The sequence below is a fragment of the Dipodomys spectabilis genome, unplaced genomic scaffold (assembly GCF_019054845.1).
Source record: "Dipodomys spectabilis isolate Male_0828 unplaced genomic scaffold, ASM1905484v1 ptg000017l, whole genome shotgun sequence".
In the NCBI taxonomy this organism is placed as follows: Eukaryota; Metazoa; Chordata; class Mammalia; order Rodentia; family Heteromyidae; genus Dipodomys; species Dipodomys spectabilis.
Genome location: NW_024870694.1, coordinates 18,313,629 through 18,341,090, shown reverse-complemented (window position 1 = coordinate 18,341,090; position 27,462 = coordinate 18,313,629). Strand labels below are relative to the sequence as shown.

General features: G+C 41.6%; 1 protein-coding gene across 1 annotated transcript in view; it reads right to left on the bottom strand.

Moving 5' to 3' along the window:
* Masp1 (MBL associated serine protease 1) overlaps positions 1 to 27,462 on the bottom strand; it is a 57,454-nt gene that overhangs the window by 16,679 nt on the left and 13,313 nt on the right. Inside the window, exons 2-9 of the mRNA XM_042668702.1 lie at positions 17,430 to 17,607; positions 15,303 to 15,434; positions 12,412 to 12,608; positions 11,348 to 11,495; positions 10,060 to 10,178; positions 9,097 to 9,175; positions 2,424 to 2,561; positions 983 to 1,057 (exon numbers count right to left, since the gene is read on the bottom strand). Of these exons, the coding sequence (XP_042524636.1) occupies positions 983 to 1,057; positions 2,424 to 2,561; positions 9,097 to 9,175; positions 10,060 to 10,178; positions 11,348 to 11,495; positions 12,412 to 12,608; positions 15,303 to 15,434; positions 17,430 to 17,607 (1,066 nt within the window). The remainder of the gene's footprint in view (positions 1 to 982; positions 1,058 to 2,423; positions 2,562 to 9,096; positions 9,176 to 10,059; positions 10,179 to 11,347; positions 11,496 to 12,411; positions 12,609 to 15,302; positions 15,435 to 17,429; positions 17,608 to 27,462) is intronic.

Sequence of the window (27,462 nt, the reverse complement as noted above, 5' to 3'; positions counted from 1 at the left end):
ATGTTATTCTGTTCTTCACCGCGTAAGGTTTAATGTTAGAAAACTCCTTAGGTTTTTCATTCTAACATTTAGCCTAATGTTTACTGAGTGAATAGTGAGAATTAGTAAAATGCCCTTCATGTAATACCTTGTAGTTCAGTAAAATACAAAGCCACCCAATGCATAGCCATATTGTAAAGCTCTTGTTATTCAAGCAAAAATGCATATGAAACCAAGAAGGATAGTATTTTTCAGTCTTCCTCCATGCTATCTTGAATGGTTGTTTCCTTTCATTGTCACTATTCTGGATATTTTTCTTAAGAGAATAAGGTTTTGTGGGTTCTTTAACTTTACAATGTGTATGTGTGTTGGGGCTATACTTTTCTAACCTGATCTGAATGTGTGTGTGTGTGTGTGTGTGTGTGTGTGTGTGTGTGTTGTGATTTCAAAGCAAATCATCTATAGTTTTAATGCTAAAGCAAATATCCCCTAAGTCTAGATGCACAGATACAACCATTTTAAGTTGGAATCAGTAGATAAAACATGCAGGAGGCCATAATCAGAAAAACTTGTACATATTGCTCTTGAAGTTCTTACTCCATCCTTCAGAGTATTTGTTATTTGTCTTCTGTTGTCATCTTCTTTATAGCTCAAAGTGCTCAAAGACAAGGAAGGCCTACTTTCTTGATTTTCCTGAGCAACAACAGGTGTCTACACTCACTGGGTTGAAAGAAAAACCTGGAGGGAAGTGACTGGAGCTGTAGAGAGAGGAGGGAAGAGTGGTCCTTGTACAATGGAGAATAGAGGATAGAGTCCAGTTAGTTTGAGAAAGTGTGAGGGTAAGCTTCTCTAATCTTTGACCTTCAAAAGACATTTCTTATATCTCTTAAAAAAACAACCACAGCCTCTTTCCTCGTAACTCCCTATTTATAGCCAAAGCACCTGAGGCCCCCCAGGACTTGGATGAAAGAGTTTCAAGCAGAAGATTTGGTGTGTGAGGTACCTGGATGGCAGGTGGGCAGGCTTGTCCCCAGTGCTTCATTCACCCAGGTCCCAAGGGCAGAACAGGTATATATACCTGGGTGAGTGAAAATAAAAGTGGGAGGAAAAGAAGAAAATGAATGCTGTGGAGCACATAGAACATAGGTTTGACTTCTTAATTCCTCCAGTACCGACCATGGAAAAGGTCCTCCAAATAGTCTGGTCCTCTGAGCCAGACCTCTCTTAATACAAGGGAACTTTCTAAGATGGAAATCTAACCATGTGCCTTCTGAGCTTAGAATGATCAATGGACCCTCACCCTCCTAAAATAAATACAATACTCTCCAGTCCAGTGCCCACAGCTCTGTGGAATCTGATTCCTGCTAGTCTGAGAGCCGCTCCCGGCCTCGTGTTACCATTCTCTGGCAGGTGTCCTTCCATTGGTTGTAATGACCTTGGTTAATACCACTCTCTTTAATAAGCCATGCATGTGTGACCTGCTTCATTTGAGTCTCATAATAGTTCTGCAATGATATCTCATTGCCTTATTGAAAAATGATGATGTGGAGTCTTTAAGAAACTAGAGGAGTTTGCTTAGAATCACTTGACACAGAGATGGGCCTTTACATCTTCCTGAGAGCTCTTTTTCTGGCCAGGCATTTTGAGTGTTTATGTAAGGGTATCAGAGTGACTCATTCTGGTGAGAGGCAGCACATATCTTCAAGTATTTCTCCTCCTCTCAAACAAGGCTAATGCTGGTCCTTTACCTTTCAGGCCTGGGTGCCTCTACCCAATCCTGGCATGAACCCAGGGTCTTCCTATCAGAGGGATAGAAAGTAATGATCAGCTGCAGCTGAATTTGAATCTTTTTCTGGGGATAAGCTATTTAGCAAAATAGACAGAATTTTCTTTTGTCTGCTCTTCACTTTTCCATTCCATTTGAACTCCACTGCCACACACTAAGGGCATGATTTTGAAGGAAGAGCTCCTACTTCGCAGGCCTGTTGAATGACTGATCTGGTTAGCCAGAAGCCAAGGCAAAAATTGGCTAAAGTAGCAACACTTGCTACATTCTGGAAATCCTAGGTTGTCCTCAGACAACTTAAGGAAATATATTTTGGGAGATTTTGGACTTCTTTGAGGTCTCTATTTCTTCCTTAATTTTGTCATGAAAGACTCCAGGCTTCAAGGTCTACATTCATTAGTAGAATCAGTGCTGAATTTAAAAGCTAAAAGAACAACCCTGGGATTTGGTTCTGACACTCAACTTCTGCATCTCTAAATGGACACGATAACACATAGAATGTGAGACCCAGATAATACAATGTGTGGGTGCTTTATGCATTATGAATTCCACACACTTGTAGGCAGCGACTCCTTATAGAGCTCTTGCAGCCTCAATTGAACCCTGAGGCCCAGAGTGTGCACTTTGAGAATGAGATAGTTTAGCATGGAGGGCTTACCTGTGGTATTTTGAAGTATCTTGTAAAAGGGTTGCTGGCAGGAATATCTGATCTCAGAATTGTATGTGGTAAGGTTGTTCCTTGTGGAGAAGGTGATCAGCCCATGTTCCAGCCCTGCTGGGACTCCACAGTCTATAACTGAGAGAGAAGAAGTGAGACCCTTTAGCTGCCTTGTATTCTTCCTTGTGAGGAAATAGGATGAGTCCATCTTCTGCAGATGTGCAGCTTACACACTGCACACAACCGCAGAGAACCATGTTATAGTTTCCCCCAAAGAATTGCATAGTGTCCAACCTGTGCAGCTGATAGTGTTCCTGCTTTGGAGGTTTCTCCACTATGATATTAATACTGTATGGTCAACTCACCTGGCCTAGTGCCAAGTTTTACAGGGGCAGATCTGTTGAGATTTAAGAAGCCCCAGTCACATTATCACCATAGTGTCTTTCTTTGATTTTTTTTTAGTTCTATTATGCAATCTTCTCTGTTCCTTCTGCCAAATCACGAAGCAAATGGCTATGAGAAAATTCTGGCTGACCTGAACCAAAGAAGGTTCCATTTTTTTCCAGTTCCAACCACAGGATGAATAACAACAGTGAATATGTCCATATTGGAGTTTGGCACCAAAAAAATCCCCCAAACCAAACAAAATTAAAAAAAAAATTACCCCAAACAAAAACCAGGCTCCTCCAAAAGTACACAGTTCCACCCTGTTGGCTTTCTACTCAGAGCTCATTTGGTCATAGAGGCAGTAGAGGGTCAGGAGTGGGCCAACTTTCAGTGTTCACCTGCTCGTTTTCTCCATTCACTGGTGGCTAGACACTGCGGATGACTGTAGTCACAGATATGACCAAAGATGCTGCACCCCAGAGACGGTCTGTGGGGAGCTTGGTAGGCTATACAGGTCTTAAGGGTGTTGCTGATATGGACAGGGATCCAGACTTAGGTCAACTTTTCATGACCAAATCAGAAGCTGATGACTCAACTTATCAATGTCTTTTCATGGGTCTCCTTTAGGAGATGATGGCGCTTATTTCTAAGAAAATCCTAACGTTAGATGTAACAGTTTGTGACAGAGCTGGAGAATCACAGAGGGAATGCAGAATTTTCTAGTTAGAAACCTGACCTAAGACATCAAGAATGTCTTCTATATAATGCACTCAGATAGGAGATTTGACTCATCCAAAGTTATTGTCAGAGTGAGAACTGAATGTGACCTTGATCTCCGTTGTATTTCAGTGAATAGTACCAGTAGTTCCTAAGGATCTTTTTATTTCTCCTCAGTTAAATGACTTACAGTAGGTATTGGCTGGCTAATAGTGGACCTTAGTAGTCAATCTTTCCAGAGGTCCAGCAGAATTTTCAAAGTTCTACTTCCTTCAGAATTTTACTTGAGTACTTTGAGAAACAGAGAGGAAAAACTTATCTTTGATTGCTAGCCAGACACTGTGATTTTCAATTTAGGGCTTCACATTTGACTGCTAGAGGGTTATGTAAGTTAAAATATGTGTAATTCCAAGGCTCTTCAGGTTGAAGGAGATGGATGAAAGAAGGGAATGAATATGAGTACTTGTCAACAAAGAAGGCAAAAATCAGAAGGGCTTGTTTTGTTTTGGCCTCTGATATCCCTAGACAAATTGTTTCCATTTGTTTTGATCATGTCAAAGTATAAACACTCTTCCAGTTTGGGAGATATGTAAAGGTTAATCCCGGGATAATACAAGATAGTAAGAGGAAATAATATTGGTTTTTTGAAGTTGTGAATAATATTCAACTTATTTTTTTGCTGAGACTCAGCAGATTTTTCCTTCCCTCTGGGAAATGTACTTGACTGGTCTTAATATCGATATTACTTGCTTCCATTAACAGTTAGCAGTTGCTTTGATTTAAAATATCCTTGAGATACAGATAGCTGGTTCCTTAACTACCTTTTGCTCTTTCCTAGAAGAATTTCAGGGCTGGACTTAGACTTAAGAGACATTATCTGGATATAAAGCTTGCTTTTGCATTGCTCCAGAAAAGTAATTTTGTCCATGAACACAGTGGGTCTCACAACCAGAGAGATGAAAATATTGGAAAATAGAAGGCCATTTTGTCTCAGTTACAGTGAGTAAGGAACGGGTGAACCTCCATCCATATTAATCAAAAAGCGTTGGGAGACAACTGAATCCAAATCAGTGGCAACTACTTCCTCTCAAGAGGGCCCTGCTGTACAATCACCGTGTGTTAGATCTTGGGTCCTTATTTAGTCCATTGTTTCTTTAGGAGATGTGCCATCTACGCCCTAGTATCAAAAGGCCTTTTTCATTGGGCACCAGTGGCTTAAGCCTATAATCATAGCTACTCAGGAGGCTTGGGTTCTGAAGATTGTTGTTCAAAGCCAGCCGGGGCAGGAAAGTCCGTGAATCTCTTATTCTCTTATTAACTAGCAGATTAAAAGTTGAAAGTGGAGTTGTGTCTCAAGCAGTAGAGCACCATCCTTGAGCAAAAAAGTTAGGGGATAGAGCCCAAGCCCTAAATTCAAGCCCCAGGACAGACAGACAGACAGACACACACACACACACACACACACACACACACACACACACACACACACACACACCTACATCTTTCCCCTTCCCTTGGCCTCCCTTGGCCTCCCTTGGCCTCCCTTGCTTACCACTCTTTAGTGTTGACTGTACTATCCCCACCCTATCTCCTATTTATCTCTTTCTGCAATTTATGTTTACTTCAGACCCATCTTTCTTTGGCATGCAATACTGAGCATACTATAATCCAGTGGCTTCTGAGAAACCACAGGTAAGCAGTTCTTCCTAGAATGGAAGACCAAGAATTGGGCCAGAGCACCCCTTCCAAAACTCATCTTCTTTCCTCTCCTTAGTAGATCATAAACTCTAACATCACCAGGATCTCTTCTGCTGCCTCCTTTCCTGGTTTTGTGCCTTCTTGTGCCTGGGACACTATGTCCACGTGGCCTCCTCTGAGATCTTGATCAAACACTAGTCCTTCTTAAAAGCTTTATCTATTCCTTCTACCTGGACAGGGTAGTTTCCTGATTCTGGAACTTTTTATTCATGTCTTTCTGATGGTAAATACCATCTTATGTTGCCTGGTCCTGCAATTATTTGGATGCCCATGAAATCTTCATTTGAAATTATATTGTCAGTTATACTGGGAATAAGTCTGTGCCTAGCTTGTCGACTTGCAATCATCTGTTTGTCTGTCTCCTTTCTTGGTGGCACATCTGTTACCTCAGCTCTAGATTGATCAGTGTCTGCGTGTGCAGGGGTCTGCCCTCATCAAGTGGACATGGAGTCCTGAAACAGGTTTAGTCACAGTCACTGGGTTCCCTGGTGTGTGTCAAGGCCTTGTTTAGGCAGAAGCCAAGATTCTGCAATATAGGCAGTTGTTCTTCAGGCCCTTCTTCACCATTCCTTATGACTCAGTGGTGTCCACGGCCCTGGAATGGAGGACCACAGTGTTCATGTGATGCCTATCTTTTTTTAAAGTTTTTAATCAGTAAAGCTGAAGAAACACAAAACTTGTAAATTCAGAAGAAAGAAATTTCTAATGATAGAATTTCAGCCCTGTGTTAAATAATGATAGAAGGGACATTTTGTGAATGAGAAAATATCCAAATTCTCAAAAATCCACACTATAAATTATTGTTCACATTACCTACTTATGGTTCTTAAGACATTAGTGACCAATAAAAAAACTTTTATACTCATAAAGTCACTGGCATTCTGGCACAGTTAAACTTGGGAGTATTTTGGGTTGTTTGGACCAGGAGCCAGGGCCAGTGTTGGTCTATTCAGCCTAAGGCAGTATGATTGTATATCAAATCTTATGGTTCCAGAACTGAGGGCATTTTTACTTTGAGAAGAGTACTGTCCACTTAAGGGTCCTAAAAAAAAAAAATCCCCCATTGTCTTTTCATGGCTTTTTGGATTAATGTTGAATGATGATCGAATCCTCAAAGGCATGATTTTGTTCTCACGCACACACAACAGCTTTAACTGCAGAGGCTGTGTGGTTTCCTTGGCCTTCATCCTAATCCACACTGAAATGGACAATGGGAGTGTTGGTAGGTGGGGAGGGGCAGAGTAGCTGGGACTTGGGGATCTTTGTGCGTGATCCATTCCTGGATGTCTGAATTGTGTGGGGTTCCCATCCTTCACTCTGTCACTTGATCTGACTCCAATTCGCTCTCCAAATCGATCTCGCTTTCTGTCACTATAAAGTCAAATTGGGATCGGAGACAAAGAGAAAGGAAGCAGAGACAGGAAGGGAGAGATAGAAAAAGAGAGAAAGGAGAGAAAGAAAAATTAGCAAAAGGCAGAAATAGTTCCTGCAGGAAATACAGAAATACTCCATCAGAATTGATTAAGAATGCACAGTTTAGGTAAAGCCAGTGCGAAGGACAGTTTGGAATGGTCGAATTTGTACCATTAGGAAAGTTTGCACTACCTTACATCCTGGCTCCTGAGATTGTAAGATTTTTTTTTTTTCTTTGCAAGGAGATTTACATTCATCTGGTTTAGACCCTCATTTGACACATAGAATTCAGAATACAACAGGTTCTCTTACCACAATAGTTTGAAGGCAGAGGCTAAATAACAACCAATGATTCCCACTTCCTATTCTGGTGCACATTTCTATTATCAGCCTCTTTCCACAATCCCCAGGACTCTCAACTCCTCAGTTTGGTCTGTGTACCTTCCCTAGGTCTTAGAATAACACATACAATTGGGAGATGTGGGTGTGTCTACATGGGGGTTATAATAGCCATAATCCAAAATCAGGCTGTATTGTCTTTGTACAAAATGATAGTATGTTCTGTTGCAAATAACTTAAATCACATAAGCCAGTACTACAGAACTGCTTTGCTCTGTCAATGTGTCCACTATAATAAAAGTGTGTGTGTATAATCAGGAGAAAATAATTCATAATGTTTCTTACTTTCCAAAAGTGTGAATGAGAATCAAATCTTCTAGTGAAGGGACTAGACTGTGAGGAATGAAGCTTTTATTAAATGTTCACTGTTTCCTGGCACTCTATAGGTATGATATATAGACTAACCCAGTCCTCACAATAATCTTGAGGATAGGAGACTAAATCCAAACTGAACAGAAGTAAATTGCTTAGAGGAACTCAATTGCTAGAAACTGCATTTGAATGTGAAGCTTCCCCAATCTAGAGCCAGGTTTGTCCTGAGTGCCTGAAACCCTCCTTTCCCTTCTTCAGGGTGACCCTTGCTTCATCCTGCAAAGGGTCTGGCTTAGGATCCAGTTACCATACTACCCACTAGGCCACCTACTAGAGGAACAGTTGAGCTCCTCCTGTCTGGAATCTGAATTCTCTGTGGTATTCTTCATAGGCATCAGTAAGTACTGAGATTTTCTGCTAAACCTATACAATACTCTTCTTCATATAAGGTATATCATCATATTAAAAATGTAAACAAGCACGTTATGCTGCCAAATGTGTCCTGGTGTTTGCCTCAGAGCCCCCTCCCCTCTGAGAGTGCCCCAAGGGATGGCAGAGGGGATTTGTCTGCCTGCAAGATGGGAGCCATTCAGTAGAAAGGGAGAGAGAGAGCTTCAAAAGCTCACGGGAAAAGTATGCAATGAGATTGGTGGGACCAGTCCTCATTCTTGAGTTCTCAAACCTTGGTTTTATAGCAAATCTTTCCCCTCCCCTCTCATCCCCTCCCCTTCCTTCCCTTCCCTTCCCTTCATTTCCTTTTGCTTCTCTCCCCTCCCTCCCTCCCTTCCTTCCTTCCTTCCTTCCTTCCTTCCTTCCTTCCTTCCTTCCTTCCTTCCTTCCTTCCCTCCCTCCTTCCTTCCCTCTACTCTTTTTCCTTCCCTGACTCTGTAATTATATATGCCTCTTCTCATCACTGTTGTTATATGTAAGTATGTACAATTATGATCTTTGCAAACCCACTTTGGAATTATCTGAGTATGAGGGGGAAGAAGGTTAGTTGCTAGAAATCTGTAATTTTCTAGGCATAACAGATGATTCTTATGAATTATATTATTTTAGAATCACTGGCATAGATTGTAGAATATTAAAATGAATGTAGGCTCTTCAGTTGATAACTGAGGCAAAGGATCATGTCCCCAGGTACTGAGTGGATTAAGGGCACACAAGGTAAGATCTCTGGATCCCAAGAGCTTGTGACGAGCTGGGTCCCTTCTTTCATATGTGCTTGCTGTGCTGACACAGCAGCCTTTCTGGAATTGTGAACTAACCTGGAAGACATAGTGGGTGTGGATAATGGCTGTATGTAAGATGTCATCCAGCCCTGGACACCAGTGCCAAGCTACATTCCTGCATTAGCAAATGCCAAAGCTCCTTTCAAATCTGGAGACATGCTATTTCTTTACAAAGCTTGACAATTTGACTTCAAAAAATTAGTATTTAGAAAGTAAACTGAGGCCCATAAAATGTTTCTCTCTGGATCTGATAGTCTGTTTGTTAAAAGAGACTTTAACTCTTTCTGTCCAGCTCTCCTATGTCTATTGACTTCCTGTCCTATACATACATATCACCTCTGGCTGAGTTTTCCCACTTACATAGTCTCTGCTCCTTTCCCACCAGCATGGGATAACTTTAATGAGTTAAAGTTACAATTAATTAAAGTTATAATTAATCTATGTGGTTTTCTTACTTTCACAGGTGGGCATCGCATGACTCCAGGTCCCATCCTTCAGACACTCCATCTGTAATACGTCTAGCACCATATAATCCTGAGCAGAAACCAGAAAGGAATGAGAAAAAGAAGAAGAGAGTGGGGTCCAGTGGTGGTTGACCTGCAAAACTAATTTGAACTCCAAACCTGGCTCATTTGTACTGGCATTTTCCACCCATATGGATTCTGAGGGCAAGTGTGCAGCTAGGGGAAAGACAGATGCTGAATTCATAGTCCCTGGTTTTTACTCTAGACTGGCTAGGGCTGTGTACAAGAGGAGCTTAAATCATAGTCTCTGAAGGGAGAAACTTAGCCTTGACTTCTTTTTTCTGACAAGTGGCTCTCAACATTGGGCAGGCGGTCAGCCTCATCTGGAGGGCTTGTCATGCCAGACTGTTGGGCCCTCCTCCCAGAATTTCTGATTCTTGGGTTGGATCCACCCAAGAATTAAAATAGCAAACAAATTTCCAGATGATGCTGATACTGCTGGTCCAGAGACCCTTCCTTAAGAACAATTCATTGACAGCAACAGCCCTCTAGCTTTACTGAACATTTGGCTTACCTGGAGAACATTTAAAGAAATATTACACTGATTTCAGCCTTAAAGATACTGGTTGTCATTGAAAACCATTGTTTCAGGAGATGGGAGACAAAGGGGTACCCGTCTACCACCTTCTGTTAACATTATTAGTCCTGATTATAGAGCCATTTGGACCTAGATTTTTATTAGGATCCATGCTCTAATGAAAGTACCACTGGTAAGGCATGAGAGAGTCTGGGATACATGCTTTAGAATTTCTGGAGCCTTTGGGAGGGAGGCTTTGGGGCAGGTGAGAGAAACTGGTCTGGCACTGTGGCAAGTTGCAGCAGCCCATCTGTTCTGGAAGGCTCTAGAAATTTTCTCTTGATCACTCCCTCCTCCTTGCAGGCAGGAGCCTCTACCTTTAGCACTTTGTAGCCTGTGTCACAGGTGACGATCACTTGGTCTTTGAAGGAATATGTGGCTTGCAAAGGTTCAATGTTCCCGTGGACAGGAGGATGTAGTTCTGGGCATTCGTTTCCTAGTGGGAAGCAAATGAAACAGCAGCATGTGAGAAAATGAAGTGTGTGCATAAAGGACCCTAGGAAGCAAGGCCTGAAGGAGGATCAAACAACAGGACTGACTATCAGAGATCTGAACCTTCTAGTAGGCTCTTTCAGGAAAATGACTCTGCAGCCAGAAACCAGTCACTTTCTAACTCAGCTCTCCATGTCCTCATTTGTAAGTTGAGGTAGTTGGCCAGATGATTTCATTAAAACTCTGAGTTTTAATGAATTCAACCCTGTCCAAGCCTTGCTTTACAGTATTCCCAACATGTTTGCACTCCTGTAGGGACAAGGCTCTCAATTCCTCTCAAGTCGATGCCTTCCACACAGAGATGTCTCTGATGAAGTGAACAATGTTTTCTCATTTAGCTAAAATTGATGTCCTTGGGAATTTGACTCACTGGGCCACCCAGGATGGCCCTAGTTTCCTTTTTCTTCCTAAGATCCTGTTTCAAAGTAAGCAACTGCAATCATATGCTTCTGAGTCCACTCTTCTAAAGGTTAATTCTGATGAGCTCCTCAAGCCCTGACACTTTTTCCAGAACAAACTCTTTCGTAAATTTCCGGTCCATGCTTCTTCCCAGACTGGGCACTGGAAGCCAGGGCTTCAAGGGCTAGGAAGTGGATTAGTCACTCCTTTGTGATGTCCACATTTTTCTTCCTTGAGTGATTACAGAGTAGCTTTGTCAGGTTTTGGGCCAGAGTTGGCTGTCTTGGGCATCAAAAAAATGGGACCTGTGGACTTTGCCAATCTGGGAGCTCACATGGATGCAAGACACCATAATGAAGCATTTAAAGCTTCAGACACACCCAAATTTCAGTCCCTGACTTAGAGAAAGCAGAAAGGGTCCTATTGAGGTCTAATGAATAGCTGTGTGAAGAGTGGGGCTCAGAAAACAAGATTTCATTTTTCCATCTCCAACAAGGCAGTTTGAGACCAACCAGTTTGAGCCAACCTCACCACCACTCTTGCTCCTGGGAAACTGAGTCACAAGGGAACATGTACCTCAATTTTAAGTTTTCCTCAGCCCCAAATCCCAGTAGTCTCCAGAAAAGTCCTAGGCACACACTTTCTCCTCCCTCAGCCACCCTCCTGGTGAGCACTGAACACCGCAGTAGCTGAGACCAGAGGGGGAGATGTTACCTGAAGCTGTGTACGAGAGTCTCCAGCCCTGGTTCTCTCCAGAGTTGTCACTGTGGAACATGATCTGAACCTTATGGCTCTGGGTATTGATGAGTTCTGGGGCTTTCTCTCCACAGAAGGGCCCCCAAATGTTTGGACCAGCTTTAATCTAAGAAAAGCAATATAGATACAGAGAAGAGTCACATCTCTTTCTAGAGATTTTGATTTCCCTGTTTCTCCTACTACTAATGTTAGCTCCCTTTGTGGGCAACTCAGTTTATGGCTCTTTCTGATCTCATTCATGGTTCTTCTTCCTTTGTATAGTTCTCAGAACTTACTGTGATCTAGCTTCTGCTTTTTTTTCTCTCTCTAGAAGAGCTCACTGTCTACATGGCTTGTACACTTGATGGCACCCCGCTTTCTCACCAGCTCAGCATTTCTCCTGAGAGCAGACCCCAGTAGACAACTCCACTTAGGTGCTTCAGCCAGTCACTAAGAATTGCTGATTTTCCTTCTTATACTTCAAAGAACTATTTCCTCCACTGTTCTAGTCATGGCTGAAATTCACATTGCCTTTGCATCACACCTATACTGTTGAAATAATTTGAAATTCAGTGGTGATTGGTTGCATCATCCTTCCTCCTCTTTATTTGCCTGTTGAACAATTTCTTCCTCTGAGAAGAATCAGCTGCATAATTTGTGAGGTCCAGTTTGTCATGAAAATGTGGGCTCCTTGGTCAAAACATATTAAGAAGTTCAAGAAGGTAACAGCAGCAAATAAACCAAATATAGGTTAGAGAACAGAGCCCCACCTGGCTACATGGGGTGCAGATCCATGAAGGTGAGTCTGACACCCCACCCCCACCCCCATGCACCTTCCCAACAAGCAGGGAGGTAGCCAGGGAACTAACGTGGGGAAGATCCTTGTAGTAGATCTGATCAAGATGCTAATTTAAATAATGAGTTGTTAGAAAGCTATTGGTTTAGTTCTCTGTCCTATGAGAAGTTGAAAAAGCCAGGATATCAGCATTCCTAGCTCAGCCAGGATCTAGCATCCCTAGGACAAATGTTCATTGCAAGCTCACCTTGATGTAGTCATAGGGGCAGGGCACCTCAGGATGGTCCTCAATGTCAAAAGTGTCCTCGAATTGTAGGCTGATTACGAAACCTTCCTCTAGCCCGATGGTGTAAAGACATTCAGAGCTCTTGGGGTAAGGGTTGGGATAGTCAGGGCTGGTGATCATGCCGGTCATCTGGGTAAAGAGGTTATCGCTGCACTCCACTGTGGGGAAACAGCAGAGAAAATGGCATGCCACCATCACAGCCACAGCAAGCCCTTGCTCATCATCTCTTCCTCTGTCCCCACCAGGTAGGCAGGGAAGGAATCATCCCCATTTCACAGGTGAAAAACGGAAGCTCCGTGAAGACAAGTGATTTATGGAAAGTCACAAACCAAGTAATTTTTCTGTCAAGACTCCAACTAAGTCTATGTCTCTGGCCAGAGCTGTTTACCTTTCTTTCCTTTTTTCTGGTACTGGGGGACTGGGCAGGGACTCTGAGAAGAGAGGGTTTTGAGATGGTATAATCATGAAGGCCTCCTGCTTGGCTTTTTCACTTAAGGCTGTTGCTCAACCACTTGAGCCACTTTTTGCTGGTTAATTGGAGATAAGAATCTCACAGACTTTTCTGCTCTGGCTGGCTTCTAGCTGAGATCTTAGTCTCCTGAGTGGCTAGAAATATAGGTAAGAGTGCCCAGTGCTCTACTTCAAAGTTTTTCTTGATTCAAATGTAATGCATTCTCAGGTTGTTGACCTTCTGTGCTTCATAATGTTATCCACCACCTGACACTAAGTCACATACTCATTTGTTGATTTTTTTCTGTCCCCACTAAATAAATTCTATGATATATGGAATTCTGCTGTGTTCCCCACTGTGTTTACCATCACCAAAGACCCAGTGTCATGGGAGCTTGTCTATTACTTAGCCCTACTGTGCCTTTATTTGCTGTTGAACTTTTGGCCTTGGGCTGACCCATTCTAGTGCTGGCAAGTCCATACTTCCTAAGCCTTTTGTTCCTCTTGCTCATTTGCAAATGAGAAAACTGTAGTCCAGAAAGGCGGCTGTGACTAACTGAGGTTTAGGTCAAGGTCTCTTGAATCCCCATCTGTTTTCATTTTCTACCCCAAGCATTCTCATGGGGTTACTCTCACCCCAAAGGACTAAAATTGGTTCTTGCACAATGCACAGATAGATATATAATCCATAAGCACATATGTCTATGGTATCTAAAAATAAAAGATTTAAAAAGCTCCTGAGGGATGGGTATGAAGCCAAAGATCAAGCAAGGATTCTTGTTTATAACCTGCCTGAGATTTCTTTTAGTACACAAGAGATAGTCAATACTAATATCTACATACTGAATGTAAATAACCTTCTTCAAGCCAATTCCTTCTTTTTTCTTCAGCACTGGAGTTTGAACTCAGGGCCTCACACTTGTCATGCAGTCACTCTTACTCAGTGGAGCCACAGCTACAGCCTAGGAAAATTGCTAATGTGTCTGTTCTGTTTTATAATGTTCTTGATGGTTAACCTTGATGATCAACTTGACTGGTTTGAAAAATGCTTGGGAGATTAGTAAACCACATCTCTGAGTGTGTCCTGAAGGGGTTTCCAGAAATGATTAGTTAGTAAAGGTTCTGATCTAATCAATTGCTTAATCCATGGATAAAATCAAAGTTGGAATAGACTGTTGGGAGGTGATAGAACTGTGGAAAGTGGAGTCCTGGTGGAGGAAGTAGGTCACTTGGGGGGGGGGGGCGTGTCCTCGGAGGCTGTATCTTGCTATGGCCACTTCCTGTTAAATCTCTGCTTTGCTTCATGTCTGCCATGATGTGAGCTGCTCGGCTCTACCATCTCCGCTGTCTTTGCCATGATGGACTGAAACCATGAGCAAAACAAATCTTTCCTCCTTAAGTTGTTTCTGTCAGGTATGATTTAGTCACAATTACACTAATCTACTACTTTATATTGAAGGGTAATATAGGGATACCTATATTAAAAGCAGAAGATTTTTGAAGAAAGAAAACAAAGACCTCTTGTCTCCAGTCTTGCCCTCCTCAAATGACCCTTCACCCAGTTTCCAGTCAGTCTGTAGGCAAGCTCTTTAACCCTGGGTCACACTCATCTACTATTAGTTCCCCAAATATCCCAAGTTGTATAACACCTATGAATATTTGCAGAAGCTGTTCTTCCTGTGTGCAGTGTCTTCTTTCCCCTGCTTAGTTCATCTCTGTCAAGGATTATCATATCTGGCAAGCACTTGTCCACTTCTCTAGGACGGCTCAGGTCTGATTGTGCTGTGATCAGATTTCCTTTACATCCATGTAGTAACTAGCATTGATGTCATCTAATCATTTGTTTGTGTGGCTGTTAACCCACCAACAGGGGGCATTATGCCTAGAAAGAAACTAAGTCCTTTCATTTCTCCATCCCTGACCCAGCCTGAGACTACAAAAAGGAAACAAGTTGGTGGAAAATGGAAACAAGGTGAGATAGAAGGGATAGGAAGCTTTCTTGTTGTCTCTATCTTTGCCTTTTTTCTCTCTCCTGACTTTGTCCTTTAGAATGAGGTTCTGTCTGTTAAAGAGGGACTAAAGGGAAGGGAACCTCTGGGTGAGGTATAGTTTCTGGCTCAGAAAGGACTGGGAAACCCAGCCTTCCCTTAATTTGGTCAAGGTAGTAACCTTCAGTTGGAAAAATGACCTGAGAGTCTGAGCTTTTCACCTGTGTTCTTCTGAGAACTGGATTCCATACTTCTAGATAAGGCAAGCATTTTAACATCTTTATCCATACACATCTGCAACAGATCTTTGACTTCATCTCTACACTATATCTGTGTTTCCTCCAAGCCTTCTTCTAATCTTATAGCTAGAGGTGGTACATCATAGTGCTTGACAGAATTATCCTGGGGCCCTACCTCGGCAGGTCCTGTTGTCTGTGTGGAGGATGTAGCCGAAGCGACAGGAACAGTAGTAGCCGCCAATGTAGTTGTGGCAGTAGTGGTCACAGGACAACTCCTCATCCTCCCTCTCCTTGCATTCGTCCACATCTGCAGGGCAGGTAGAACCTCTTGGTCAAGTAATGCATGCGTGTATGCATAGCCCACTTTGTTGGAGCCACCCACTGGGCTGCAAGACTCATACATTCTTTCATTTATATAAAGCCTAAAGACAGCCTTTATTTCCATTTTATGAGGGGAGAAACTAGGACTCAGAGAAGTTAGGTAACTTATCCAAGGTTATAGAAAACAAGGTTCTGGTAGAAACACAATCCTTTGACAGTTGCAATAATTACCAAGCCAGGCAATATTCTTAGAAAGCAAGGTTATTACCATCGTCTAATTGGAGATGGTAAAACTAAGACCTAGAGGCCCTAGGTGGGATGGCTCCAGAGTGTGTGCGCTAACTTCTACTCCATGTTGCCTTTCTTCCTTCCCACGCATCTAATATGGCTCAGGCCCTATCCTAGGCATATGAATATACATTTCTCTTAAAGAGGCACATGAATAGCCAAGAAACACTTGAAAAGATGCTCACCATCCCTGCTCATCAGGGGAATATAATTTAAGCCATATGCGGTAGTACCATACATACCCTCCAGAGAGGTTAATGTTTTTTTAATTGACAATATCTAGCATTGGTGAGGATATGGAGCACGCAAAACTCTCACACACTAGTGGGAAAATGTAAAGTGACGTAATTGCTTCAGAAAAGTTTGAAAATTCCTTATACAACTAACATTTCTTAGATGGCATATCTACTCCCTTACCCAAAAATATGATTCCTAGATAGTTTCCCAATAGAAATGGAAGTATATGTTCATAGAAAGACTTGTGGCAGAATGTTCATTGAAAGTATGAATGAGAATAAGAAATTGAGAGAGCCCAGATTTCCCTCAATGAGCAATGGATAAAAAGAAATTATAGTATATTCATACAATGGAACATTGCCCCATGAAAAAAGTAGTAAATTCCTGATGTATAAATCAGCATAAATGCATCTCAGAAACATCATGCTAAATAAAAGAATCTTCACTTCCCAAATATATTTCCACTGTGCTCATTCATGTAAAGAGTTAGAAAAGGTAAAGCTAAACCTATGGCATAAGAAAATCAGAATGAGGGGCTGGGAAGGTGGCTCAGTGGTAGAGCGCTTGCCTTGCATGCCTGAGGCCCTGGGTTCGATTCCTCAGCACCACATAAGCAAAAAGAAAAAAGCCGGAAGTGGCGCTGTGGCTCAAGTGGTAGAGCGCTAGCCTTGAGCTGAAGAGCTGAGGGACAGCGCCCAGGCCCCGAGTTCAGGCCCCACGACTGGCCAAAAAAGAAAAAAAGCAAAAGAAAATCAGAATGAGCTGGGCGCCAGTGGTTCACGCCTATAATCCTAGCTACTCAGGAGGCTGAGATCTGAGGAAAGTCCGTGAGACTCTTATCTCCAATAAACCACTAGAAAAGGAAGTGGTGCTGTGGCTCAAGTGGTAGAGTGCTTGCCTTGAGCTGAAGAGTGCAAGGACAGCGCCCAAGCCCAGAGTTCAAGCCCCACGACCGAAAAACAAAACAAAAAGAAAATCAGAATGATTGTTTTCTATGAAATTGGGAGCAGAAATTGTTTAGGAAGGAGTATGAGGGTATTTTTATGGGCTAGTGGTAAAGTTCCAATCTTGTTAGGATTTTGGCTTACATGCAGACATCAAATTTTCGAAATTCAACAAATGTATGCTTACAACTTATTGTATGTAAACTTCACACTTAAAGAAAAAGAACCGTGAGTCAATATTGAACTTTAAATATTTTATGTACATTCTGAAGTATTTAAGAAGAAGGATTCTAACATTTGCCATTGCATTGAAATGTCTCAAAAAAAGATGGATAGATGGGTAGATAATAGATATATGGGTAGAGAAACAATGGAGCAAGTGTAGTAAGGCAACAAAGTGGAGCTTAATGTGGCAAGAATGCAGGTGTTCTCTGTAAAGGAGAAGACGTAAGGCAGTTTCATCTTTAGAGAGAAAGAGGCCTGAGGAAGAGCCACCCAGTTTCCCAACTTACCCACAGCCATGTAGTGGGCATCAAAGCCAGTGAATCGCTCCTCATTGGAGAAATCTGATCGGAAAGTGACAGACATGAAAAAGCCAGGGGAGAGAACCACTTCCTGGCCAGGAGTCTGCTCTGTGTCTGTAGTCTCCCGGCCACAGAAGGTTGCCAGCACCTGGTCTTCAGCTTCTACCTTTGAGGTCAAAGTGAAAGGGAAGAAGATGAGTGGTTTCCTTTCATAGCTTCTCTTGTAATCTCCAGGAAGCAAAAGGAAGGGCATGCCCATAAATTAGACTAAGTAGGCTAGAGAAATTCAAAGAAAGGGGATTAGGGACTCCTAATTGAGGAAGACACATTGTAAGTACGCCAATGGGACCCTCTGATTTGTTTCATTTTGTATAGTTCCATCAGAAGTAGCTTGATACCTGTCATTCCTGTTGCCAACCAAGTGACTTAATCATCAAAAACAAAGTTTAATCACAAAAGAGCAAAATAATCTTGCAGGTGAATTCTATATGTAATAGCCACTTACCACATTTCTAAAGAAAAGAGAGTGCAGACACAATATAGGCCATTCAAAGAGCATCCAGTGTTGTGCTTGCCACTGAATACAGTATGTGATGGGGCAGTGGGAGATGTTAATACAGTACTGTGGGCGGGAAGGTAGTGTTCAGCTTGAGAAGCAGACACAGACAGAGCTATTATACAGCCAACAAGTGCTTCAATAGAATCACTTGAGGTGAAGCTCTGCACCAGAACCAAAGGTCCAGGAAAGTAGGAATGTTCTTCATAGACATAGAATAGGACCCAGCATGGAATAGTTACTTATAAATATTTGTTAATGAGAACTAAAAGTACAAGGCCCAGCTCAGAGCTAGGAGAAGCCAGAAAGTCTGAGAAGATTGCAGGAGGAGATATGCTTGGAAGCTATGTGGAAAGTAGATAATGTCATTAATTCTGCAAGTGGAAAATACTGAACACTTTTATACAGGAAGTCATATAATCGTGACTCTAATAGGTAGTCTTAAAAATAAAGAAATTAGGCGGTGGCTCACACGTGTAATCCTAGCTACTCAGAAGGCTGAGATATGAGGATTGGGGTTCGAGGCCAGCCTGGGGCAGGAAACTCATAGAGACTCATATCTTCACTTAACTACTCAGAAAAAGCCAGAAATGGTGCCGTGGTTCAAGTGGTAGAAGCAATAGCCTTGAGCAAAAGCAGCTCAGGGACAGAGCCCAGGCCCATGGATCAAGCCCCAGGACTGGCAAAATAAGAATAAGAAAATAAAGAAATTAGCTGGGTGCTGGTGGCTCATGCCTATAATCCTAGCAACTTAGGAGGCTGAGATCTGAGGTTTCAGTTTGAAGCCAGCCTGGGCAGAAAAGTCCATAGATTCTTTTTTTTTTTTTTAATTTTTGACTATTTTTTAAATTTCACAAATTTCACAGTATTGTGGGATAGTGAATAAGATTCTTATCTCCAATTAGGCATCAAAAAAGCCAGAAGTCGGGCTAGAAAGGTGGCTCAGTGGTAGCGTGCTTGCCTTGCATACCTGAAGCCCTGGGTTCGATTCCTCAGCACCACATAAGCAAAAAGAAAAAAGCCGGGAGTGGTGCTGTGGCTCAAGTGGTAGAGCGCTAGCCTTGAGCTGAAGAGCTGAGGGACAGCACCCAGGCCCAGAGTTCAGGCCCCATGACCCGACCCAAAAAAAAAAAAAAAAAGCCAGAAGTGAAGCTGTGATTCAAGTGGTAGAGTGCTAACCTGGAGCAAAAAAGCTCAAGGACAGTTTCCTGGCCTTGACTTCAAGCCCCAGGACTGTCAGAAAGAAAAACAACAACAACAACACAGAAAATATTGGGAACATCTGAAAATTATATATGTGCTGAGACTAGATGCAAAACAAAATTTCCACTTGCTAAAATAATTCTCCATTTTGAAAGAGCCACAAGTCCTGTGTGAATTGTGAGTGCAAACCAGAGAGGAGACTTGGTCACCTCAGCTGGAGTTCTGTCTGGCTTAGGAAGTGGGTTGGAGAACCTTCGACTACAAATATGATCTGCCCACCACTCAATCTATCTTCTGACTCCCCATTCAATTCTTTCCAGCTTGTGTTTCGGTTTGTCATCTCTGGAGTGCTGTTTTACCCTAGACACATGAGAAAAATCTTACCAAGAATGGTTTCTACTGCCCTTCAAAGTGATTAAAGGAAAATTCTCAAAGGCTGGATCCCTTGTAGCCTCTAAAATTCATTGTTCAGTTCATTAGCTTAGTATGTCAGAATATCTTGACATTTGACACTTCTGTTTTGAAACTAATGGTTTATTTATTTAAAATAAGAAGGCGTTTTTAAAGAAAAACAATTCGCCCTGGCAACAACACACAAGGACAATTAATCACTAACGCTGGGAATTGAAGTGTAAACAGAAGATGAGGTCAGGGCTTTGCTATTTGTTCTTCTCTTGCAGATCCCAGGGAGCTCACATCAGTTCCTTACTGTACAATGTGCCTTTCTAACATGCCACTTTCTCCAGCATCTCAGCTGCAATGTTATTTTCGTTGGCTGAGTTTCCCAGATCACTGAACGTTTATCTAACGGTAATCTTTAAAACATTTTTTTTTTCCCTTTAGGTATAATGCTTCTGTTGAAGAAGTGCTTAATGCAAATCCCTGTTTTCTTAAATGAAGCTCATTCAACCTTTTCTTTGTGATCCAGGGCATCATTATGAATTTCAATTTTTGAAGTACTATATTCAAGTGAGACCCTGGGGGGATATTTAGTTCCGCATGCAGTGTTGTCAGGCTAATATGCCTTTGCAGTTCTTAAGTCTCCTTGATAGACTGTTCTGTTTTCTTCTGTCTTTCATCAGTCTTATAACTTCTCTTTTCTGTTTATTTTTGTGTCATGAGTTTAAAACTACTTAACCTGGAAACTTAATGAAAAGGAAACCAAACCAAGAGTGTTTTCACATACCTATAGTCCCAGCAACTCAGGAGGCAGAGATTGTGAGGCCTGTGGTTCAAGGCCAGCCCAGGCAAAAGTTCTTGAGATCTTATCTCAAAAACAAGGTAAGCATGGCAGCACATGCCAATGGTCCCAGCTAGTTTGGAGGAAAAAGTAGGATAATAGCAGTCTTAGGACAGCCCAGGCAAAAGCACAAGACTCTATCTGAAAAACAACACACACATACACACACACACACACACACACACACACCCTAAAAGCAAAAGCACAAAAGCAAGTGGTAGAGGCCTTGAGTCTAATTCTCAGCACTGAAGCAAGCCAGTGTGTGTGAGAGAGAGCCAGAGAGAGACAGAGACAGAGAGAGACAGAGAAACAGAGAGAGAGAAAGAAAGAGGCTAGCTAAATAGATTTAGAGTGAGAACTTGAGATTCCTATGTTCATAATCATATGAACTGAGAGCTCTATCCTGTTGACCTCTGCTTTGGTGTAAAGTGTACAGAGCTGGTAGGTAGAGGTCCAGGGTCCTATTCTTTATTCTACCACAAACTGCTATATTACCAATCCCCTCTCAGCTATCCCTACTCCATCTGTAAAACAGGTGTTTGAACTTGCTGAGCTCCAGATTTCCTTCCAAGCCTAACATACTAGTGGTCTAATGAGCCACAATTGTCATATGCTAAATAAACGAATCTATAACATGGTGAACTGAAGTTTCAACACATGGATTTTGGCTGGCTTGTTGATGAACTTGATGAACTTCAGCTTGTGACCCATAGCTTTATGATTTAAAAAAAAAACAAAAACCAGTGACGGATGGAATTTTCATGCCCGGAGCGTTAACAGTTCCATCCACAGCAACTTCCATCCTATAACCTCTCTCCTGGGCAATGAGTTTTGTAGCACCTGAAACAGAGAGACTTTAAAGTGAAATCAACTAGAGATCACTTTGACTGGAGAGAGGCCCTCCTGTGGTTATGTGGTAAGTTTCTTCCCTCCTTACAACTTGTAGGCTTATGGACCTTCTCATGATAACAGATATATAGTCATTATCTGCAGAGACACACTGTTCCAGAGATCAGGAAAGCATGCCCAGGTGAGAGGCATGGCAAAAGTGAGTCATATACACTTTTAGAACTGGAGAAGAGGAGAGTTGCTTGGAGCCCTGGGAACTCAGCATGTAGCCTAGAATAGAATCTTTGAATATCAGGGCTGGGAAGGACCTTTGAGAGTTATTTCAATCTCCCTTATTCTAGAGGAAACAGCTTCAGAAAGGGGAAGTGACTTGCACAAGGGTAGAGTGATAACTTTTGGATATCAGCTTTGGGAACTCTTCTGAGACTGCAGAAGGGAACTATAGGCCCAGAAAGTAAGTACATGACAAAAGACACAGACACTTGGCCAAACAAGTTTCCTGCCTCAAGAGCTTGTTGAAACCTTATCTTGAGTGCCTGGATTTTCTCCCAGAGAGGATGTGGCTCAGTGACAGCTCCAGTCATAACCTAAACAGAAGGGTCACCAGCCCTGGTGGATACTTTGCATCCCCTAAGTTGGGTTATAAAATTCTACAGAGATCATTTGTCTCCTGGAATAGAAGGATTGAGTTCTGGCTGCTGTCTGGAAAGTTCCATCTCTGGGGCCATCATATCAGCATGGTGTAGTGAACTTGTCAAGCGAAAACATAAAACTTCTTTAACAGTAGAGTAAGTATATGAAGGGTCATATATGACCCTTCATATACTTACTCTTGGCTCCTCTATTTCTAATTGTGGACATCTCTGTGCAAACTATTGCTATTTAAGGTACTAACAAGTGGTCACATGTAATCAATATGCTTTAATTCAATTCCACAAATCTTTATGCATCAAGTTCTGTCTCTACCACAATATAGAGGATTCCAAATATAACTTATTTGGTGGCATGAACTTAATACACATGTCCTTTGCCTCTGGGAATGTGATGTTCACTAGGAGAACAAAGTAAGTTCTCCAATGTGTACGTTGGGGTGTTGTCAGAATATGGTAAATGCAATGAAAGATAGTCAACATTGGGGGCTTAAAGGAAGAAAGCATCTCATGCAGTTAAGAGGGATCAGAAAACATTTAGGGGTTGGGAATATAGTTCAGTGGTTAGGCACTCACCTAGCTTGTGCCTTGAGCTTGATTTCCAGCATTCAGGAATATCTTTGAGCTGAGGAATGGCATTTGAATAGGATCTAGGTAGGTAGAACGGAAAGGTGGAGAGTAGAAAGAGCATCTAGGCAAGGGGATGGTGAAGGCATGGGCTGTTCAACCAAGTTCCACATCACCCAACGTTCAACTAGCTGGTGTAGGAAAAAGTTTTGTGAGGATAAGTGATTTGGGAAGTGGACCTCAGGAAGAGAGTCCAGAGTCTGTTTGTTTTGTTTTGTTTTTTCAAACACAAATATCCTAGAGAAACCTAAGGCTGGGCAGCAAGAAGTTGGCTACATTTCCGTGGAAAGTTAGCCCAGGCTGCTCTCCAGTTGTGCGTAGATTGACTAACGCAGTTGCAAAACTGCATTGATTAATAGCAAAACAGGAATTTGAACTTGCTGAGCCTTGAGTCCCTTGCAAGCCTAACATACTAATCCCTTCCTTTTTCTTCCCTTCCTTTCCCTTTGTGTGTGTGTGTGTGTGTGTGTGTGTATGTGTGTGTGTGTGTTGTATACTGGTACTAGGGCTTTAACTCAGGGTCTGGGCATTGTCCCTTATCATTTTGCTCAAGGTTAGAACTCTACCTGTTGAGCCACAGCTCTACTTACAGCTTTTGGGGAATTCATTGGAAATAAGGGACTCAGATTTTTCTGCTTAGACTGGCTTTGAACCTTGATCTTCATATTTCAGCATCCTGAGAAACTACTATTACAAGCATGACCCGCCAGCACCCAGAAACATATTAGTGTATTCTAAAACACCATTATTGCTATACATTAAATAAACGGACTGTAAGGTTGTAAGCAGGAGTTTCAATGCACAGATTTGTGGCTGCTGCCAGGTTACCAATCAGTTTCTCCAACAAATGTAAGGAGAAAGTAGTCCAAGAGTGATAGTTCTCATTTAGTAGATGAAGAAGGCAAAGCCCAGATAATTTAAATGAACCAAGTGATGAATAATCTAGTAATATAAGAATGTAATAAGTGGTGGATCTAGGTCTACAATTTGCAGCATCCAGAATCCCTGGCCAAAGCTTCTTCAAGTGCTCCAGACTCCCTGGCCAGAACTCTTTTAAGACATTGGACAAACAAAGGCTCTTCTGTAGTTGAGATATATCAGCTTGGCTTGTGAATGCTCACAAGCTATACCCTGGAGCCCTTTTGCAATGTACTTTGGGCCTGTGAAGAATGTTTTTAGATTTGACTTAAGCAGACATTCAGGAAGAGTGATGCATTATTTTACCTATAATTTTGTTAATTTGGGAAGTATATTCACCAGAATTTATTTTCCACATACAGTTCTAAGAGGAATTTGTGGAAGTGAGGAAGGGAATAGTCATTACTGTCTGAAAGTTGTTTTAGGCAGATATAGGCAATAACTTGTGTTCTTATTCTTCTACTCTGTATCCAGTTTTTTCCTCCAACTACTGTGCAGAGGTGGTAGAGTTTCAATCAACAGCTTCCAGGGACCTCTTTCCAAGTATTTTATAGACCCTCTCAAGCCCCTTCAAAACTTAACATACTCTCTTGAAAATGTCAACGTTCCCACCCATGCTTGGGCTCAAGGAGAACTGGTAGATGATCTTTTCCGTGCTTCATTAACTTCTCACCTCTAACTTGAGCTTCGTCAGCTCTTTCTATAATTTTATGAGTCCTAATCTTATAAATATCTATTATCTAATAACACTTTAGAGACTGATTTTCCTGATTGAATTGATAGAGTGATTGGTACCAGAATAGATGCTGCCATAATCAAAGACAAGAACCTGAGGCCTTGGTGTTGGGTGGGCCAACAAGTGGGTGGTAGTACATCAGTGAAGAAATTCTTGGGAGAAAGCCAGTGGAATTCTGTAATGGTGAGACAATTCACAAACTGGCCTATGGCAACTTGGAAATTAAACAAATGTCCACAATGGACTTGTGGATAGGGCTAAGAAGACCTCTAGACAGAAGGCCAAGGGGGATAGCATATTCTGCTAGCTGTGTGTAACAACATTTCCAGACTTCTCTGTGCAAGCAGAACTTAAAGGACATACAGAGGTTTGGTTGAAAAGTGGTCTTCTCAAATGACTAAAAGGAAAAAAAAATGGTTGGGCATCAGTGGCTCACACCTATAATCTAAGCTACTCAGCTTCAGGGAAAATTTCAAATCAAAAGTGTGGCTGTAACATTTGTTAAAATCCAGAAGATTCAAGACAGTGCCTAGTACTCCCTGTCAGTGGGACCAAAAAGCATTTAAGAATTTTCAGGGCCCGGACATACCCTCTAGAAACAGTCCCTGGTTAGAAAAGAACTGAATGGTCTTTCTTTTGTCATAATTTGCTCTAAAGAAGAGAATCATATTGTTACATATTGAATAGGGTTTTTAAAAGAAATGTGTGAACTAGGAAAAACTGAAACAGTTCAGAACGAGAGGTGGCCTCTGGGCCTACGTGTAGCAAGAGGGATGAAAGGATCATTCACTTACAAACATGAGCCACTTCATGGAAGAGAATGTCTTACAAGATGAAGCTAAGAAGCCATAGGCAGAACCAAAGCAAAAGTCCAGAGCCATAGAAAGCAGTAGATTGGAAGCCATTCCCAAGGGACAGAACTAGGTTCTCACCAAGGAATATCCCTAGTTTCTGGAGTAGACAACATATACTTGGACCAATTTTAGAATTACTCTGGAGGAAATAATTGTAGGCCTTCCAAGTCACTCATTAGAGGGAGTTCTTTGTGGTTATCTTACTCTTATCTCATGAAGAAGAAAAGAAGATAATGTGTAGATGGATCACAAATCACTTCCCTTAGGTTCAGAGAACTCCAGACAAAGAAGAGTTGGCACAAAAGCCATATCTTTGCTAGGTGCTGGTGGCTCATTTCTGTAATCCTAGCTTCTCAGGAGGCTGAGATCAGAATATGAAGTTCAAAGCCAATCCAGGCAGAATAGTCTGTGAGACTCTTATCTCCAATTAACCAGCAGACTGTTGGAAGTAGAGGTATGGTTTAAGTGGTAGAGCACCAGCCTTAAATGAAATGGCCAAATGACAGCAAGAGTCCTTGAGTTCAAACTCCAATACTAGCACACAATAAAAGAGGGAAAATAAAAACACGATGTGTCTTGATTTTGTACCTGGAAATATAATTTACAGAAAAATATTACAAACAGGAAAATCTTTTATGAACAAAGGTATTTATAATAGTTATCTATAATAGAAAATTAGAAATAATGTAAATATGTAATTTCATGATTGTTAAATTAATAGTAACAGTAAATACTTGGCAGATATTAATGGAGATTATATAATAATCTGAAAATATTTTTAGTAGGAGGTGTGTGTGTGTGTGTGTGTGTGTGTGTGTGTGTGTGTGTGTGTGTGTGTGTGTGTGTATTGGGGCTTGGACTCAGAACCTAGGCATTGTCCTTTAGGTTTTTTTTAATTTTTGCTCAAGGCTAGCACTCTACCACTTGAGCCACAGCTCTGCTTCCTGCTTTTTGGTGGTTAATTGGAGATAAGAGTCTCATGGACTTTCTTACTTGGGCTGGCTCTGAATCATGATTGTCAGAACTCATTCTCCTGAGGAGCTAGGATCATAGGGTTGAGATACTGGCACCTGACAAAGATTCTTAGTAAGTAAAACAGCAGAAAAAATTGTATAATTTTGTACAATTTTATAATTACATACAATTTATATAAAATTTCATACAATATTATAATTGTATAATTTTATACAATTTAATTGTATAATTGTATAGTTAAACTTACGTTGAAAGAATGCATTGAAAATAGAAAACAGGAAGAATTAGTATAAACTGTTAGCAATAATTATTGGAATTAAAGGTAGGTTTTTTTATTCCTTTGCATTTATATTTAAAAATAAACTTGATTCAAAAGATATTTTACTCTGTCTCCTATTGAGTCATATAAAATTCAAGGAGTGAGTGGGTAGGTACAAAGATTAAAGATAGAAGAGTTTCTTAGCCTAGAGGTCAGAGAAAGGAGGGGGGTAAAAGGGGGAAGAGGAGAGAGAGAGAGGGAGAAGAGAGGGAAGGAGAATCATAAGGAAGTTTGAAATAATAACACCTCTATCTTTTTTGTCTTGTTTCTCCAAACAGTGAGAGTGAGTGAAATTGTGAATTGCTTTGTTTCTTTAGTTTTCTGTTTCCTAATATGCAATTTGGGATTCAACAGGGACTGTACCATGTGGAACTCATTTGTGTGTGGGCTGTACATGGTCTTCACCAACTGCTGGACATTGGGAAAATTAAACTCTCTGTATTTCGATTTAACTGTGTTCTCCCCAAATATGTCCTAATCCCTGGGGTCTCTGAATGTGAACTTATATGGAAATTGGTCTTTGGAGATGTAAGCAAGCTAAAATGACATCATACTGAGTTTGGGTGGCCCCTAATCCAAGAATTGATATTTTTATAAGAAGATGGACATTGGAATAGAGAGAGATCACAGAAAAGAAACAATGACAGAGAAAGGGATTGTAGGTTTGGCTGCCCTAAAACAATGAGTACCAAGGATTCCCCTCAGCCACCAGAACCAGAACAGGCAAAGAAGGATTCTCCCCAGTGCCTTCAAAGGGATCATGGTCCTGCTACACCTTTTTAGAGTTGTAACCTTTAGAATTGGACAATAAATTCGTACTGTTTTTAAAGACATCTAGTTTGTGTTCGTGCCCCAAAGAAATGAATAATACATTCTGTCTGTAGTGTTTCACGTATGGAAAACAGTGAGAATAATGTTATTTGTGTCTCAGGACTGGTGCCTATGAAAGTGAGTTCGTATAGGCAATCACTGGAACATACAGCCATCACTCAGCAAGTCACTGAAGAAAACAGGACTGCTGGACCCAGCCACAAAGATGATGCCCTCCTGGGCTTCCAGCTGGGGTCTGGGCAGTTCCTGTGTGCATTTTTGAG